At 38.8% G+C, this 17778-nt stretch overlaps 1 protein-coding gene and 1 long non-coding RNA gene across 11 annotated transcripts in view; one reads left to right on the plus strand and one right to left on the minus strand.

Annotated features, from left to right (window-relative positions):
- Positions 1-6349, minus strand: part of LOC118012971 — a 30164-nt gene extending 23815 nt beyond the window's left edge. Inside the window, exons 1-3 of one of the 6 annotated variants that reach the window (XR_004679884.1) lie at positions 6233-6307; positions 5622-5753; positions 2433-2527 (exon numbers count right to left, since the gene is read on the minus strand). This is a non-coding gene — a long non-coding RNA (uncharacterized LOC118012971). Of the gene's footprint in view, positions 1-1331; positions 1365-2432; positions 5754-5790 lie in introns of those variants that run through there. The other 5 variants (XR_004679883.1, XR_004679879.1, XR_004679880.1 and 2 more) reach the window with 5 other exon arrangements.
- A 48-nt stretch (positions 6350-6397) lies between these two features.
- ATAD1 (ATPase family AAA domain containing 1) overlaps positions 6398-17778 on the plus strand; it is a 54920-nt gene continuing 43539 nt past the window's right edge. The window contains exons 1-3 of one of the 5 annotated variants that reach the window (XM_035008579.1): positions 6398-6481; positions 9784-9955; positions 10987-11052. In XM_035008579.1, coding sequence (XP_034864470.1) covers positions 9794-9955; positions 10987-11052 — 228 coding nt within the window. In that variant the 5' untranslated portion in view covers positions 6398-6481; positions 9784-9793. Of the gene's footprint in view, positions 6482-9783; positions 9956-10970; positions 11053-11279; positions 13167-15765; positions 15843-17778 lie in introns of those variants that run through there. The other 4 variants (XM_035008574.1, XM_035008577.1, XM_035008578.1 and 1 more) reach the window with 4 other exon arrangements.

Here is a 17778-nt window from a genome sequence, read left to right on the forward strand (position 1 = left end):
TCTGGTTCTAGAAACACTGACAATAAAAAGATGAGAAGGGTGATTTTAATGTTACCTTGCCAGTACACTATTGTGGGGCTTCTCTAGGGTGAAAGAAGGTATAGTATAATCTCCTTCTTAACATCTAAAATCAGCAAGGTTTGACCTTGTCTTTGCTTTGAAAGCCACGTACTCAGTCTCTAACCAGCTTCTTTTGCTGAGGAAAACTCCCTCAATTTCAGGAGCATTTCCATGAGTTGCACATAGTAAATGTTTTTTTTTTTTTTTAAATGTGTTGTGCTCAAATGAATTAAATTTTATATGAAGAATAGCAGCTCTGATGTTAATGATAGTCCCCAAGTGTGATAAGAAAGTTGTAGTTTGCAAAGAAAAGATAAGACAGGCAAAGTATCGACCTCTAAAATCTCCAGTCTGGCTCAGCATCTCACCTTTACCCAATGAACTAATTTATTTTTCTTGTGCAAAACCCACTCAACAATCTAAGGGAGGAAGTTTTCCCTAAACAAATGATAAATGGGGATGAAATATAGGATACACCTTTAGCTTTAAAAAAAAATCAATAGTCCTGTGAGGACTTGCATTTTTATAAGATGTTTTAGTCTTTGGAACTCCATGAGAGCAAGAACTGTAAGCTCAATAAATGGCTGTTATTAGACAGATGGGAACAACAGCCAATATCAATAATGGTCTTCAATGAACTGAGAAATATCCACATAGCTATTTTCATGGATTGATCAATATTTTAAATGTTATTGTTGGTGGCCATAAGGATGGAATCTTATAGGTCTTATATAACTATCAAAAATGGTTTATTGACTACTAATCAGTAAGAGTCAGCCAGAGAGGTGTATTAAGAGTGAGAATGAGAGAATCAAGAGGTCAAAGAGAAAGGCATGGCCCTTCACCAGTCAGAGAACACATTCCCAGACAAGGTGCTTTGGTTAAAACTTTGAGAGGTGAAGTCTTCATGCAAATACTATGGAGATATGAAGGAATCTTTGTCCTTACAGACTTCTGGAAATGAGAGAACATCTTTTCATAGTATAATAAAAATATGAGTATTACAATGGCATGTTTATTGAGTCCTTGCTAAGTGCCAGGCATAGAGCTCAGCACTTTCCTGATACTGTCTCATTTAATTTTCAATGCAACTCTATGGCATGCATACTGTTTGTCCCCATATTAAAAATGGGGAAGTTGAGGCTTAGTGAGCTTAATATATGGCCCAAAGTCAAAGAGCTAGTAAAAAAAAAAACAGATCATGCACTCAAACCCAGGTCTGTTGGACTGCAGTGTCCATGTTCTTAAATCCTATGGGTACCAAGATTCACCCTGATGAGACTGGTCTCTGGTGGACACATCAGGAATGGACCATCTCAACAGGGCAATAATAAACGTACGGTCAGTAAAATGGCTTGATGCTACATCTCCTATCTTTGAACCATGTCTTTCCTTCCTTTTTCTCCCTTAGTCAGGTGAAATCTGTAGGAATGGAGCCTAAAAAGCCCCATTAGATAGGTCAGATTTGGGGGGAAAATCAATTAATTAAAACACTAGTTGAGAGTGGAGGAATGGATGAAATAGGGGAAGGGGATTAAACTTCTGTTTATAAAATAAATAAGACATGGGGATGAAAAGTACGGCATCGGGAATATAGTCAACAATACTGTAATAACCTTGTATGGTGACAGATGGTGACTGTGCTTACTGTGGTGAGCACGGCGGAATGTATAGAGTTGTGGAATCATTATGTTGTACACCTGAACCTAATATAACCTTTGTGTGTCGACTACACTTCAATAAATAAACTTTAAAGAAGCATTTGTTAAGCCCCTCCTATGTCCTAGGCATCCTCTTTTCTCAAGAAGTTCACATCTGGGGTGCCTGGGTGGCTCAGTCGTTAAGCATCTGCCTTCGGCTCAGGTCATGATCCCAGGGTCCTGGGATCAAGCCCCACATCGGGCTCCGTGCTCTGCAGGAAGCCTGCTTCTCCCTCTCTCACTCCCACTGCTTGTGTTCCCTCTCTCACTGTGTCTCTCTCTGTCAAATAAATAAAATAAAATCTTTAAAAAAAAAAAAAAAGAAGTTCACATCTGATAAGAGAATACAAAAACTTAAACCCCAATTAGAATTCTGAGAGATGGATATTGTGTCGGTGCTCAGTAGAGTAAATTTGGGCGCAAACAGAATGGACACAGGATTTTAGTGTTTTTGTGCTTAGAAAAGATCTCAAATTCTTCTCATCCATTTTAGTTTCACTTATGTTTCAGGGTTACAACTTATTCAAACTAATAGAGAAATGTGGGGAAAGGGGAGTTTTATGCAATCTTAATTTTTAGAATGTTAAATACCAGCACACATTCTTTTCCAAATACTTTCAAGGGCATTTTCCTCGAATCAGGTAAATGAGAGCAAGCAAGTGACCTACTTACAGCAATAAATGCTCCAGGTTATAAAGCATGGGAAGCCAAGTGCATCCTGGAAACCACAGCATCTGGTCTTGTTTTATGCTTCATCTATCAATCTGCTGTTACAGAAATTGAGAATTAATGTTTCAACTGTTTCTTCCACGTTCGCTGATGAATTCACATCTTTGTCATTCTCACCCGATCCCTCGCATCCCCTCTCCCACTGAAGAAAAGGATATGGAAGGGTATTTATGAAGGTCCTAAATGAATCCTAGGGAGATTGCTCTTTCATCTATGCTTTAAAACTTTTGCTAATGAGTCTATAGTGGGCTTAGCCTTCTTCCCAAGCAATGCCGTTTTGATCCATCCTGACTTTCCACAGACAGTATCATTTGAGCAGTACATTTTCAGTACCATATAAAAGCGAAACAATAAAACACGGCGGGTTTAAAATAAATATCCAAGTTCTAGATGATGTTTATTGCTAGCATAAACTGTAAAAAAGTTCAACTGGCAGTAGTGCTTAAGAAAAAGGATTATGTAGCGATGGAATATTGTGGTTTAGTGCAACCCTGATAACATTAGAGAAGTACATATACACACGTTTTAAATTATGTGTAAAATTTTAAAATGTAAAAAGCATGAAAAGTAAATTTACAACATATTCTTTCAACTTTGAAAGAGCTGAACAACTTTGCTATTGTATCTGTTAGCTCTCTGTGCTTTTTATAGAATGGAGCTATCAATTCATCTTTCCACTCCTTCGATTCTGTTGAAATTCTAATTTTCCATTACTTTTGCCTTGTTGCCATCTTATTCTTTCTATTGGAGCTTCAAGCAATTTAATCTCGGTCTTTCTCGGTGCTTTTCTGGTTTCAGGTACAGCTTCATATTCTTGCTTTACTGTTCTTTCTCCAACCATCCTATTTAACTTGTCAAAAGAAACTTTTAAAAGAACCAAGGCTACCAAGTGACTATTATACTGGCATAATTACCGCTATGTAATTCTATATATTTGTTGAAGTTCTGCTCTTTCTAAATCACTGTCAAGAGAATCATTTCTAATGAGCAACAAATAGGGTCAGGTGTAGTGTGTCTGCTTATCCAAAAATTTCAGGTCTGTTTTTCCTTTCAAAGAGATTTTATTCTGAATCTCAACGTGAGACCTCCTTGCCTTGATTTTTTGCTATACACCATCTGACTTAATGGTTCAGCTGACCAGACAGGCTTTTGGAGCTGGAACATAGAGGTTTTTGTAAAAATACATCTAAAATCATCACTGACTAGAGCAGTTTTTTCAAGTATCCAAAACTATCTCAGATGCTTATTCAAAATTCAAATCCCCAAAACCTAGAGCAGTTAAGTGGGAGCTTCTAAGTCTATAACGCAGGAATCTGCATTTTGCCAAGTTGTCCAAGTGAACAGACCCACAATGAAATCTGAGAACCCCTAATCTAAGGAATCCCTTCCCCTTCAGGGTCTAGTGCAAAGATTCACCTTGGCTGTGGAGCAAATTAATCACACTCCCATCCAACTAACAAACGTAAAGGATAATTCAGTTCCAAGTGGGAAGAACTGCCATAAACTGTTCTGGGAGGCATTGGTAAAAAACAAAACAAAACAAAACAAAAACAAAAACAAAAAACCCAAAACCCAACTTTCTATAATAAACGTCATAATTATTTTTAATATCTTGATTCTAACAATCACAAGGGGAAGGCCCAGAAAGTCTACAAAAAAATCTGTTGTCATAATTTCCTGATTAATGTTATACATAATGAATTATTTATTGAGCCCCTACTGTGGGCCAAATATGGTGTTTTGTGCTGCCAGGAATTATATAAAGCTATCCTAGGATGAAAAGCATATGTTCACTCAGCTCTATTCTGGAAGAACTTAGCTAATTTAGTGATAGCTGGAAATGAACATGCATGATATGTGAGAAGACAGTAATTTGATGTCTTAGGACCCAGACATAAGAAGCTTCTTGAAAATTTGCTAAATGAAAATTAGGTCCAAAAGGTATAGGTGCAGATAGCAGGTACTTGGTTTATAGCCAAACCACTGAAAAAGAAATGAGTAGAGAATTTATTTGGGGGCACACAGACTCTTTATGGCCAGTCTTGACTACTTTACCAACAACTTCCTGTACGATCATAGTCCAGGTGAATTGAGACTAGATGCAATCATATCAGGAGTTCCGATATCTTATATGGATAAGATGTCCCGAATAGAGGATCAACTCCTCATGGTTTGCCTAAGACTTTCCCTGATTTAGCATCCAAAGTCCTATGTTCCAAAACCCACTTAGTGTCAGACAAACTGGGTAGACTGGCCACCCTGGTCCTCAGCATAGCAGCGGAAATGTACCTTTGGTACATTTTCACTCAGTGAATGATGGAAGTCCATTACGATCTTGAATTTCTCAGCTCATTTTCCTTACTGGTGAGCCGATCTTAGTGGGCCACCTTAAGTTCTTTCCTTCAGCAATCTCTATCTTTTAGCTCTGTCAATGTATGCTCCCAGGAGCATCCCAAGCAATGACTCAGACTGAGGATAATCCCAGGGAACCAAAGGAGAGTCTCTTCCAAGACTACTTTTTTGGTTTGCTTTGGTTTGGTAAACACTGTCCTGGTCTTATAATCATCCTGTTCTTCCCAAAGTTCTATATCCTCTCTAAATAACGAGTCTAGTTCTCTTAAACCTAGCTTCATATCATTCAGTATTAAATTCCATTCTGATTCTTGTTAATGAACCCAATCACAGTTTTTAAAATATTACACATCCCTGCCATCCCATCCTCACCTTTTAAAGACTTACAACTTCGTCATTTCATGGTCTTCTTTCAACTAGACTTAAATAGAACTGGTATTAATTTACTATCTCAAAAAGAAAGTGTAAAGGGTAGGGTCTGAATTAAATTTGGTTCCAGTGAAATTTGCCTATTAGGTACATGAACTTAGGAAAGTTTTTCTCCCTAGGCCTCACAATTTGCTCGTCAATAAAAACAGAAAATTAAGAGGATGGGTTTTTTGGAGGAATTTGGATTATGGATGTGAAGCACATAGTAGCAGATCACGGGACACCTAGTAGGCATTCACAGCATACACTAACTCCTACAATCAGGCTGCAGGATTTTAGACATCAAAGATGATGTCTAAAGCAGAAAGGCACAAACTGCCCTCCGGAGGAGGGTAGTCTTGCTGCCTCTACCTGAAGAAAGCGATGCTTCTTCTATCGGGAAACAGTGGCGAATATCATCTCGCCCCCTGGCAGTCTGTGTGTTCAGGTGGCGCTGGCTTTCAGGTTTGCTCCCTTGGGACCTCTTGTGTCACGTCTCTCGTTCTGGAAAGGGGAAGGTGGAGAAGAAAAAGGGAAGTACCTGAAATGCAAATCCTGCAACCAGATAACCTATTCTGTCCCGACTGCCGGTCCTGCTTGGGTGGGCTGCAAAGTCGTTTCACATGGCTTTCAGGCGCCACCCCCAGGTGTTTGTTAGCGCAGAGACGCGGGAGGAGGGTGAGCTCACCGTGGAAACTGAAAGGCAGATGGTGAGGGGTGGGGGTGGCCATGCGCGTCAGCGCTTTGGCTAAAGAACAGACAGAACAGGAGCCTGCGGGTGTGCACGCGGGGTGAGGGGCGAGCGGCGGGCGGAAGGCTGAAGGAGAAGTCGGGGAGAACTCTGCGGGGATGCACAGCATTTCTTCGCACTCTGGAAAAGGCTCCCCGACTTGTCAGGGTCGCGCCCGGAGCCCGCGAGCTCGGCAGGGACCTGCTGTGATTAGCGCCTTCCCCTATCCCATCTCAGTAGCTGAACTCCGAACCTCGGTGAGTGCTCCAAGCGGCCGCACCTGCTGCACGGAAAACGTCAGCCCCTCCCGCCGCGCCACCCGCCCCCCCGCCTTGTCTGAAACCCGGAAGCGCGCCCTCTCCTCGCCGACGGCCGTGGGCGGCGCATGCTCCGTGCGAGGGGGCGGGGTGCCGTCCCCGCCGGAAGCATTCTCTCCCAGGCGGCGTTTCCTTCCCGTGTGAGGCTGGCTGAGGGCTCCTGCTGCCTCAGTGTCCACCCCGGGGTGAGTAGCGGGGTCTTCCGGGGCCTCGAGGGACGAGCGCGGGATCCCGCTGAGCTCCCTTGGGGACCGGCTGGGATCTGGGAGGCCGCGCGAGGAAGATCACCGCGCCTTCCTCCCACGCCCCTCCTCCGTGCCGCCCCCCGGCTTTCCGCAGCCCTTGGTATCCTGCGGATTAACCTCCAAGGGCGTCCCGGGCCTCGCCTTGGCTTCCGGCCCGGCCTAGGCCCTTGGGTCTCCGTTAGCGCTGCCCCCCCCCCCCATGTATGCCACTTGCGAGGGACTCTCGGTAGACAGCCGGGTCGCCGCGGGGCCTGGCGGCGTCCCGGGCGACCTCGGCACCGGCGGTCCTAGGCGGAGGCGGCCGGATGGAGCCGGGTGTGACTGTCGCACGGGCACTGCCACTACCGAGTGCAAAGGCGGGGGGGGTGGTCTTCAGGCCCGGGCACGCTCTCGCAGAGGATGGTGCTGTTAATAATAACCTGTCCTTTATGGGAGGGTTGGCAGTCATTGTCACAGGCTGTGTTCCTAGGGCCTTGTTGCCCTCCAGACTGGGACTTCGGGGTTGAGAAAAACTTTTCTCCAACCCTGCAGTGAATTAGGACAGAAACACCATACTCTCGGTCCCTAACCTGTCAGTAGATTGCTCACTGTCGAGGTGGTACGATTTCTAAAGTTTTCTATCCTGAAACCGAGAACTCTTTAAATGAAACTGGTGTCGTGTTTGCCTAACAGGTAACTGTGCATTGCAGGGTTTTGCCATATTTCTTAGTTGTACATGATAGCGTCTGTATACTTGCGTATTTTGTTGATTTTTAATATTTATTTATACAAGATTGAAAAACATTCCGTACTGTTGTGTGCACACGCAGCTTTTGTTGTGTATTCTGCTGCAGTGCTACTGTAACGGCCTTACATTGCAGGTGGATCCGTGTCGTATGAACGATGGATGAGTGGACAATAAGGTATATACGGTTACAAACTACAAGTAGGAGTTTCGGTTTCATTTCAGGATTTTAAAGTCATTGTGGAAGATGCACTACTGGTTTAAACATGGCCGTAGGTCTAGAGTACTCTACTGCAGGTACTAATTTAAATATAGGAAAACGTATAGTTAACAGGTTTTATGTCTTGAAATTTTTTATAGGATTAAAAATTGTCATTGTCTCGGCGACTGGGATGTACTGAAACTTGCCCTAGTTGTTCATGTAGTTCCGGGAACATCCAGTAGGTGGCGGTTCTCTCGCTACTAACTCAAACTTTGAAAATAAAATGTTTTATTTGAAAATCACTAGTTCTCACAGATTAAGTTAATAAAACCTTGATTTTTGCCTGTTGGTTTATTTACATCAATGAATAATATCCCTGCGTCATAATATCACATCTTCCAGCTGAATTTTCAAATTTACTCTGTTAAAATGAAGGCTAGGGAAGTCAATTTTTTAGTGGAGTATTGTTAACTCATCTTTAGGAATCCATGCGGATGGATAAAAGCACACTTGAATTTGTTGCATGAGGAGAGATTTCAATTAGGTGGCTTTTCCTCCTTAGCTCCATTTATAGAGATATAATTAATAACTGAACTGTATTCCTTGAGGACAGTAATTGTATCTTGGCCGTTATTGTATGCCCAGTATATAGTAGGCATTATATATACATGTTCAATAGGTGCTTTATGGTGTGAATTAAATCACTTAATGTCCCTAGGTCAAAGGTTCTTCATCTGAAATGAAGGCTTTCAATTATTTTGTTGTTAAGTTAAATAACGTACTATTGTGAAGTAAATGGCTCCTCGTAATAGAGAAACGTGGAACCCTTGACTTTTTTTGGGAAATCGTTCAAAATCTGGCAGCAGTTTTGTTGGAATGATTGAGTGGGAAGTGTTTCTGCAGTTGCAGTTTATCTGTTGAACAGATAATTACTGAATAGTGTCTCTTGTATGTGACAGAAAGATGAAGAAGGTAAAGTTGGTTTTTGAAGTTTGGAAAGAAATTGACTAATCTTAGATGAAGGGAGAGAAATGACCTGTCCCAGGGTACCAGACAAGTATGGTGGAGGGAAAATACACAGGGCATTTTCAGATACCAGTGACTCCAGCTATTGAAAGTTCTTACTGAGAAGTAGTGAGAAAATGCTTAAATGTTACTCTTTAAGGCTAGGTTAAGATGGTCTTGAACACTTGGAAATTCTGTAAGTAAAAGGAAAGCTTTGAAGTCTTTTTATCAGGGAGAAGTATATACTCTTGAATGGAAGGGGGGAGGTATCTAAGAAGAATTTAAAAATCGTTGGAGCTATTCCAGAGGGAGGGAAGTGAAGAAGATCTTTAATTGAGTAGTAGTAGTGACAAGGGAAACTAATTTTAGTGGAGGACCATAGATACGAATCTATGCAGTTCCTAATTTTTACCGGTTGCTGAGCCATCTGTGCAAATTCTGATTTATTCCTGTTCACATGAGTGCAGAATATAATCTCTCTCTTTTTCACATAGCATAGCATTCAGCATAGTCCTATGCCATGAGAGGAAAATGGCATTATTAGAATCTGAGATCCTGTCTTCCAAAATGTGACAGTCCCATCGTCCCTAACAACCTTATTGTTCTGGGTAGTTATTGCCTTATTGACAGGGCTGTGCATGCCTTCTGCAAGCCTGTATGTGATTGAGGTAGCTGTTCAGAGATGTAGGTAAAAGTAGGCACGCTGTCTCCTTTTTTCCTCTCCGTCTCAGGTGACTACTATACTGTGGTTCAAAAATGTGTGAAGATTCTAGTACTTCATATTTAGCTGGGTGGTTGGAAACAGTAGGATGGCTCAAAACATTTAACGTCACTTATTAATAGAGAAAATGGCATGTTTAAATTTAAGCAGGCCTTGAAAACCTGAAAAGTAAGCCTGAGGAAAAAGCGAGTCTGTTCAGTTTCAGTTTCACTCAAAAATTGCCTGTTGTACTTGTACTGAGAAGAAATTCTTACCATCACATTAGTAAAGTATTTCATTGTATCTCTAGATTTTCTGAAATAGTTATTTAAAAGCTGTTTAAAAGAGTAAATACTGTAAGATGTTGACCGTATTATTGCAGAATTATCGTCTGCTTAAATTATATGAGCTTTAAGGAAAATTCATTTAAAAAGTCTAATAAACCTCAGTTTTTAGTATGTTCATTTTTCCTTAAAATAAAACACTTCAAGGCAGGTAATGTTGAATTTGACTAGAAGTTAGTTTTTCTTGCTAAGTTTAAGCTACTTATCAGTCTCCCAATTGTAATGAATCTAGTTATTACTTAGTGACATTTCTGTTTGTCTTTTAAGGTTAATCAAGATGGTACATGCTGAAGCTTTTTCTCGTCCCTTGAGTCGGAATGAAGTTGTTGGTTTAATTTTCCGTTTGACGATATTTGGTGCAGTAACATACTTTACAATCAAATGGATGGTAGATGCAATTGATCCAACCAGAAAGCAAAAAGTAGAAGCTCAGAAACAGGTATGACTGAAATGTTTGAGAATCATTTTTTCTTGTAGCTAGCTAGTATTTTTCCATTAAACTAAGGATATAGAATTATAAATTAATTAGAAGTTCTCTAAGACCCCTGTGAAAATGTGTTTGAATGTCCTATTTAATTTCATTATTCCTAAAAAAGTATTCGTTTTTCAAATCCTTTCTAACTGTATAACTTCTCAGGATAAAAGGGGTGAAAAATAAAGATATTCCAGTATTTTGTTGTGAACATCTTCATTAGAATATTTTTGTCAGCTAATGAATGAAGGAATCTAGGTAAAAGATTTCAACAGACAACAAAAACAACTTATCTTGAGTAATGGTATGCATTTTGCTTTGTAGACATTTGAAATGTGGATAATACTGATCAGCTGTCAGTCTTACACTTGCAAACTCACTAATTTCTAATTAAGAAATTGCTAAATATTACTATTTTTTAATATAAGTAGTAGGTTTGTTTGTTTATTTTCAGTAACTTTCTCTTGTGGTCATTTTCTTATGAGGATGACATATCTGTTTTAGTTTCTGTTCTTGCCCAAAAAAGTAAAAGCCTTACAGGAGCCTTTCAAGTTTTTCTTGCTGTTTGAGGGCAAGATGTTTATATTCATTGATTTTTAGATTCCTTCTGAGTGTTGTGACTGTGATGCATTCAGTAAACATTTACTGAGCTCCTAGCAAATTCTTGGTGGCAAGGATAAAAGATAAATAAATCTTGTTCTTTCAAAATGCTATCGGCTAGTGTGGCAGACCAGGGTGTACATAAGTGAGTGCTTTACAGTACTATGCATAGCTCTTAAATCAGTGAAAATCACCGTTTTGTGACTACTGCTTACTATTTGTATCTGAAAAGCAATTTGAACAGTTGTGAGTTTGTTCCCTGAACTTGATTATACAATAGTTGATTCAGGGTCTAGATTATATCATAATATCACTCAATTTATAACTCTCTAAGAAGTCTGACCAGTGCTGTGTGTGTGTGTGTGTGTGTGTGTTAATTAAGTATATCCATGTGTCAGCTGAAGTGCAGCTTTTCCTGCCACCTACACGATGCAAGTCAGTTTGAGTCTGAGGCCAAAGTATTGGTGAGTCATACCATTTTCAAAAGTTTTAAGGGGCACCTGGGTGGCTCAGTCATTAAGCATCTGCCTTCGGCTCAGGTCATCATCCCAGGGTCCTGGGATCAGCCCCGTATGGGGCTCCCTGCTTGGCGGGAAGCCTGCTTCTCCCTCTCCCACTCCCCCTGCTTGTGTTCCTTCTCTCACTGTGTCTCTCTCTGTCAAATAAATAAATAAAATCTTAAAAAAAAAAGTCTTAAAAGCAGAGATGTGGCTATTAAAACAGAGAATTTTGTTGTTTATTTCCGTGGCTTCTAAGAGCTCCTGGAACACCCATATGGAAGACATAGAAAGCCAAACACAGGTATTAAATAACACATGAATGGATTGTTACCTTTAAGCCTTTATTGAGAATGTATGCATAGTATTGTAAATATCATTTACATGATGTATTAGATTCTGCATCTGTCCTCATAGTGCCCGTGGTAGGGTAAAAAGACTTGTCCATGATAATATAAATTATAATAGTAGCATATTCTAATTGCCTAATGAGTAGACAAAAACTATGGCATTTAGAGAAAGGAGCAGTCACTAATGATTGAGGTAGTTGAGGATGGCTTCATGAAAGAGTTTGGCCACTAGAATAGGCAAGGACAATTTGAGGTAGATCATGAACAGAATCTTGACGATTGTAGGAATAGCAAGACCTGTTGCAGGAATAGTAAAAAGACTAGTCAGATTGGAATAGAGGGTTTATGCAACTAACTAGTAGAACTTGGAGGGAGAGGTAAGGGATTAAAGTGTAAAGTCGGGGAAAAGACTTCTACTTTTCCTTACTCTGTTCTTTTTGAACAGAGGCTGATAAAAAAAAAAAAAAAGCCACAGCATTTTAAGTCATCATCAACCAAGAAGGAGGCATGCTGTTTGCTTGGTCAGCGGCTGTAGCTTCTCCGATAGCCTTCCTCTCTTCCTTCCTTACCTCCCTGGCCAGCTACTGAAATACCCTATTGACCAGTTGAAGTCTTCTGTATAGGCAGTGATAAACTACTAAACTATCAAACTGCCTATTAAAGATTTTTGAGTATGTGGGTGATATGCAAAGGAATGTTTTAAGGATAATTAACTTCACAGTAGTATATAGCAGGAACTGGGGTTAAGGAGACTAGAAGCAAGATCTGTTGCATAGACTTAACCAGATTGCAGTAGGCCTGGCAAAGATTTAGAATAAGGGGGTGACAAAAGGAATGGAATGGGTGAAATAGACTAATAAGAATGAATGCTGGAAGGACTTTGTGATGATACGGGAAAAGAAAAAGGACATCTTACAAATGAATCCAAGATTTGTTTGGAGTCCTCGAAGACTCATAGTATCTTTCATCGAGGTTTAGAAACTGATAGATGGGCAAGTTTATGGGAAGATGATATTTGATTTGGGCATATTGAGTTTGTGTTGGTAGTAGGCATCCAGAGGAATATGTTCATCCAGCAGTTAATGGTAGGTCTCAGTCTCAGAGAAAAGGTCAGTCCTTAGAGGTTCCTCATCAGATGCTCAGAAGTAGTTGGGCTTATTAGAGAAGTGAGTCTCAACTGGGATGCCATAGGCCCCAGGGTTATTCTTGTGTAGGTATGTATCATTTGTGGGGTTTTCCCCACCTTCCTCCTACCACCGTCGGGATTTATACATTCAAATATTTGTTGAGAGCTTTTCTTGTAATTGTGAATATAATAAATGCTGATGACTGTATTGGGAGTGATGAGGTCTCTAAAGGAGGTGCTATCAAACACCATAAATAGTTAGTTGGCTGAAGGATAAGCCTTCATTTAGGGAATGGGAAGAGGAAGTGAAGCCAGTGGAGAATGAACAGGTTGGTTAGGGTAACTAGATATCTGGACTGACCTTCCTGCCAAAAGCAACTAAATGATCTAGATAAAATATTTTTTTTAATCTTCTTAAAGGTATTCATGAGCTAGCAAGAAAGTAAGAAATTCAGGTAAAAAACTGGAGGCAAAGATTGAAAAAGATAACATGAGCTTGATGGCCAGCTTTCACATTGGGGGGAATTTGCTGAAGCTGCTGAATTTGAACTTCTGTTTTTATGGCCCAGAGGAGCTCAGGATACAAAGCACAGGACCATTCCAAGGTAGGATGTCTCATAGACAATACTCCCATAAATCTTTGACTCCAAAAGAGTATATCCTCTTTGGTAATTACCTAAAGATAAAGATATAAGAATGGTTTAAAAAGTGAAATTTAAGCCATACACTAGTTGAAGTGACACATATAAACTGTAGACACAGAAAGGTTGAAAATTAAAAGATGGAAAATGCCTCTACCATACAAAGAGAAAGCTGGTTGAACACAAACTTTAAGGCAAAAATACTATTAGGGAAAATAAGGTTCATTACAGAGTGATTAAAGATTCTATTCACCAAGAAATATAATATTTATTTGTGTACATCTATTAATATAGCTTCAAAATACATAAAGCAAAAAATGGATAAAACTATAGGGAGAAATAACATATCCGTCATCATGGTGGGAGGTTTTTAACATTGCTTTCAGTTAGTGGTAGATGAAATATTAAAAAAAAACTTTTTTTTATTCCAGTATAGTTAACATACAGTGTTATATTAGCTTCAGGTGTAAAATATAGTGATACAACAATTCTCTACATCACTCAGTGCTCATCATGATAGGTGTATTCTTAATCCCATTCCTGTTTCACCCATTTCACCCCACCTACTCACCTCCACTCTGGTATCCATCTGTTTTTTCTCCGTAGTTAAGTGTGTGTTTGGATTAGATTATTTGGGGGGGGGGGTTAGTGTTGAGTTGTATAAATTCTTTATATAATTTGGATACTGATCTTTTATTGGATATGTCATTTGCAAATATCTTCTCTTATTCAGTAGATTGTCTTTTAGTTTTGTTGATTGCTTCCCTTTTTTGCTGTGCAGAAGCTTATTTTGATGTAGTCAGATGAAACTTTTTTTTTTAATGGGTAAAGATATCGCAGATTTACGAAAGTAACAGCATTATCTAGTGGCCACATATAGTATATTGTGCTTCAGAAAATGCAGGGGTATTTAAAAAGCACCCATGTAAGATTTGTGAAATTTAACCAAATGCTAAGTTGTAAAGCAGATGTCAAGTTTCATAGCACTGGTAGCATGTTTGTTACATTCCCTGGCTCCAGCGCAGAACGGAAGATCGTTAAATATCCAATAAGTTTGGAAAGTAAGAAACATCTTTAAAGAACTCCTAGGTAAAAGAAAACATAGTAGAAATTAGAAAATATTTATGATGAGGGCGCCTGGGTGGCTCAGTCGGTTAAGCATCTGCCTTCGGCTCAGGTCACAATCTCAGGGTCCTGGGATCGAGTCCCGCGTTGGGCTCCCCGCCCAGCAGGGAGTCTGCTTCTCCCTTTGCCTCTCCCCCCACCTTGTTCTCTCAATCTTGCTCTCATGCTCTCTCAAATAAATAAATAAAATCTTTAAAAATAAAGAGCATGAAAGAAAGGTACAGTATTAACAAGAATATGAATTTGCTGTTCCTCTTGGCTCTGTATTCATCTTCATTTGTCTAGAGCCCACCTCGGGCTCCCTGCTCAACGGGTCTGCTTCTCCCTCTCCTTCTGCCCCTCCCCCTGCCCAAGTGCACACACACGCGTGCGTTCTCTCTCTCTTTCAAGTGAAAACTTAAAGAAAATAGGATTGAATTAAATTTAATGTATTAATGTTTAGAGAGAAATTTATAGTCTTAAGTGTTTGTTAGAAAAGAAAGTGATTAATAAAGTAAAACTTAAGCTCAAGAAAAGATTTTAACATAAACCCATGGATAATGAAAGAAGGGAAATAATAGGAAGACAAATTAGTAAGAAATAGGATATACAATAGAGTGAATAAAAATACAGAAAATGAAAAGACAGTAAAGAAAATCAGTGAAACCAAGAAGTTGGTTATTTGAATATACAAAAATATTTGACAGTTTTGTAAAACCAAGAAAAAAATGAAGCCACCAATAAATATTACTGGGAATGATAGAGGAGACGTAATGGCGATGCTGCAGACATTAAAAATAAGGAAAATTAATAACTGCCAATAAATTTAAAAACTTTAGATGATACAGATAGACTCTTAGAAAAATATAAATTGCCATAACTGACTTAAGAATTAGACATGAATAGTTAGTCCCATACCTGTGAAATAAGTTAATATTGGACATATATATTGATAAAGAATAGTCCAGGCCCATAGAATTTTACTGGCAAGTTCTAGCAACATATAAGGAACAAATTAATAGTAACAATTTTATACGAACTCTAGAAGAGGGAACAGTCACCAAACCTTGTTATGAGGGTAGCATAATAATAACCCTAAAACTTGTAATGGGCTATAATTTATCTCAATTAAATGAATAGAAAAATCTTAAAATACTAGCAAGTTGAATTCAGCAGTGTATAAAAAAAGATAACATTATGACCAGTTGGATTTATTCCAGGAGTTTAAGGCTGGCTTCAGTTGAGGAAAAAATATATTTATAATGTTCTGTAATAACAGATTAAAGGATAAAACTATGATTATCTCAATAAATGCAGAAAAAGCCTTTGTTAAAATTAAATATTCATTCTTTTTAGAAAAGCTTAGTGAATTAGGAATAGAAGATAGCGTGATAAAATGAATTTACTGTAGGAAACATACTTCATGGTAAAAAATTGAAAGCATTTCCTTTATGATTAGGAACAAGTCAAGGGAGCCTGTCATCATCACTTCTGTTCAACATTTTACTGTTAATGATGCATAAATCAAGAAAAAAGGTAAGATGTAGAAGGATTTGAAAGAAGAAATTAAACAGTCATTATACATATAATATGGTAATCTACATAGAAAGCAAACAAAGTCTGTAGCTAATCTCTCGGAGTTAATAAGGGTTTAAGGGCTGCTGGATATAAAGTCAGTGTACAAAAACCAACTATTTCTGTGTACCCATCACACTTTGAAAATGCAACTTTAAAAAGATACTATTTACAGTAGTATCAAAAATATACAGTAACTGACAGACAAAAGTTGTACAACACATTTTTAATGAAAATTGTAAAACTACTGAAAACTATGCTTAAATTCCATGCCGATAAAAAATATTGACAGGCTATTTTGTTGTATTTTTTTTCTAAAATTTTTATGGAAGAATAAAAGTTTATATGTAGGCAAGACACTCTTGAAAAACAAAACGTAAAAAAAGAAGAAAAACAAGACATGTATTGGGGGAGGGAGTATTTGCCTTAATTTATATCAAAACTTATAAAGCCATAGTTACTAAAACAGTATGCTATTGGCACAGGGATGGATTAGCAAATTTAGCAGGATAGACTCCAGAAACAGACCTAGGCATACTTTGGAAACTTGATGTATGACAGAATTGGCTCTTCTTTGTAGATTATTGGAGAAAGGATGGACTTTTCAAAACATGATACTTGGACAGTTGGTTCTATAGGAGAGGGAATAAATTTTGTTTTTTGCTTGATACCATTTACAATAATATCTTCTGTGGATTAACAACTTGAATTTATTCATATAACAAATAATTTACTGAGAACGTGTTCTATGGTTCTTTTTACCTCATCTATGTATTTTAAAGATACCTTTTTTTAATCTACCCAATTATTAACAAAAGCACCAAAAAAAAAAAAAAAAAGCCAGAAGAATAGGGAAAAAACCGGGATAATGTAAGGTATTGGTACTAGTCTTTCCCACCTGAACACACCTGAAGTATAAAAAACACTGCAGACTAGTAGTCGTTCATTGTGGCAGTATATTTCAACTGGAAGGCCTACATTCTGAAATAAGAATTGGGGGAAATTGGTGGGTGTTGAATATAATTTTTAAAAGCCCCTCCTCACGTTTCTCTCCCACTGTCTGGAAAATCATTTGTGTCAAGTCGTCAAAACCAAAGGAAGAGAAGGTTGCAAAAGAGAATTATTTGTAAATATGTTATAAAATGATCCAGGAGAAAAGGAGGACATAAAGAATTTAATCAAAGAAAGCGATCTGTAAATTTAGTGAAATCAGCATTTCCATTCACTGGGGACAGCAAGTATAATTTGAAGTAAAAGAATGTGGTTATTCCAGAGTTTACTGGGGAAAGGTAAAGAAGAAAAGGGAAAAGACTAGTGGAAAAGGAGGAGGTAGAGGGTTGCTGCCAAAGAGGATGGAGGTAGGTCCCAGAGGGGTTAGGATTAGTAGTTAAGAACATTTTAAGATTGAGTTAATTTATTCTCAGTGAAGTGGGGAGATGGGACCTGCTGAGGTAAGTATGTGATCAGGATTTAATGAGCTAAATCATTGTGGATTATGAACATTAGGGCATAGTTGAAGGAAGCATGACTTTATTGGGAATTGAGTTGTTTTGTTTTTATTAACTTCTCCAAGTATTTCTCAGCATCTTGGTAGCAGATAAACAATGGTGGTGCGGAACCAGCATTGAGGATAAGGCTGACTGATACAAGTCTAAGGGGTTCTAAGATTCAACAGAAGACATTGTTAAAATGGGGAGCCATGGTCCATGCCATTTAGGAAGTCAAATATTGCCAAGTGGGGGATAATTAAGTGGGAGTGCAGAAGGGAATTAAAGAATTGAGAGGATACATTGAGGGTAAAGATCACATGTGAATATGGGTCAGGAGGAAGCTATGACTTCTATGGTCACAAAGGCAGAGCACTGAATATAGAAGCTGAGATAAAGTTTTGAGGCTA

Source organism: Mirounga leonina, unplaced genomic scaffold (assembly GCF_011800145.1).
Source record: "Mirounga leonina isolate KUSES-001 unplaced genomic scaffold, KU_Mleo_1.0 Mir_152, whole genome shotgun sequence".
In the NCBI taxonomy this organism is placed as follows: domain Eukaryota; kingdom Metazoa; phylum Chordata; class Mammalia; order Carnivora; family Phocidae; genus Mirounga; species Mirounga leonina.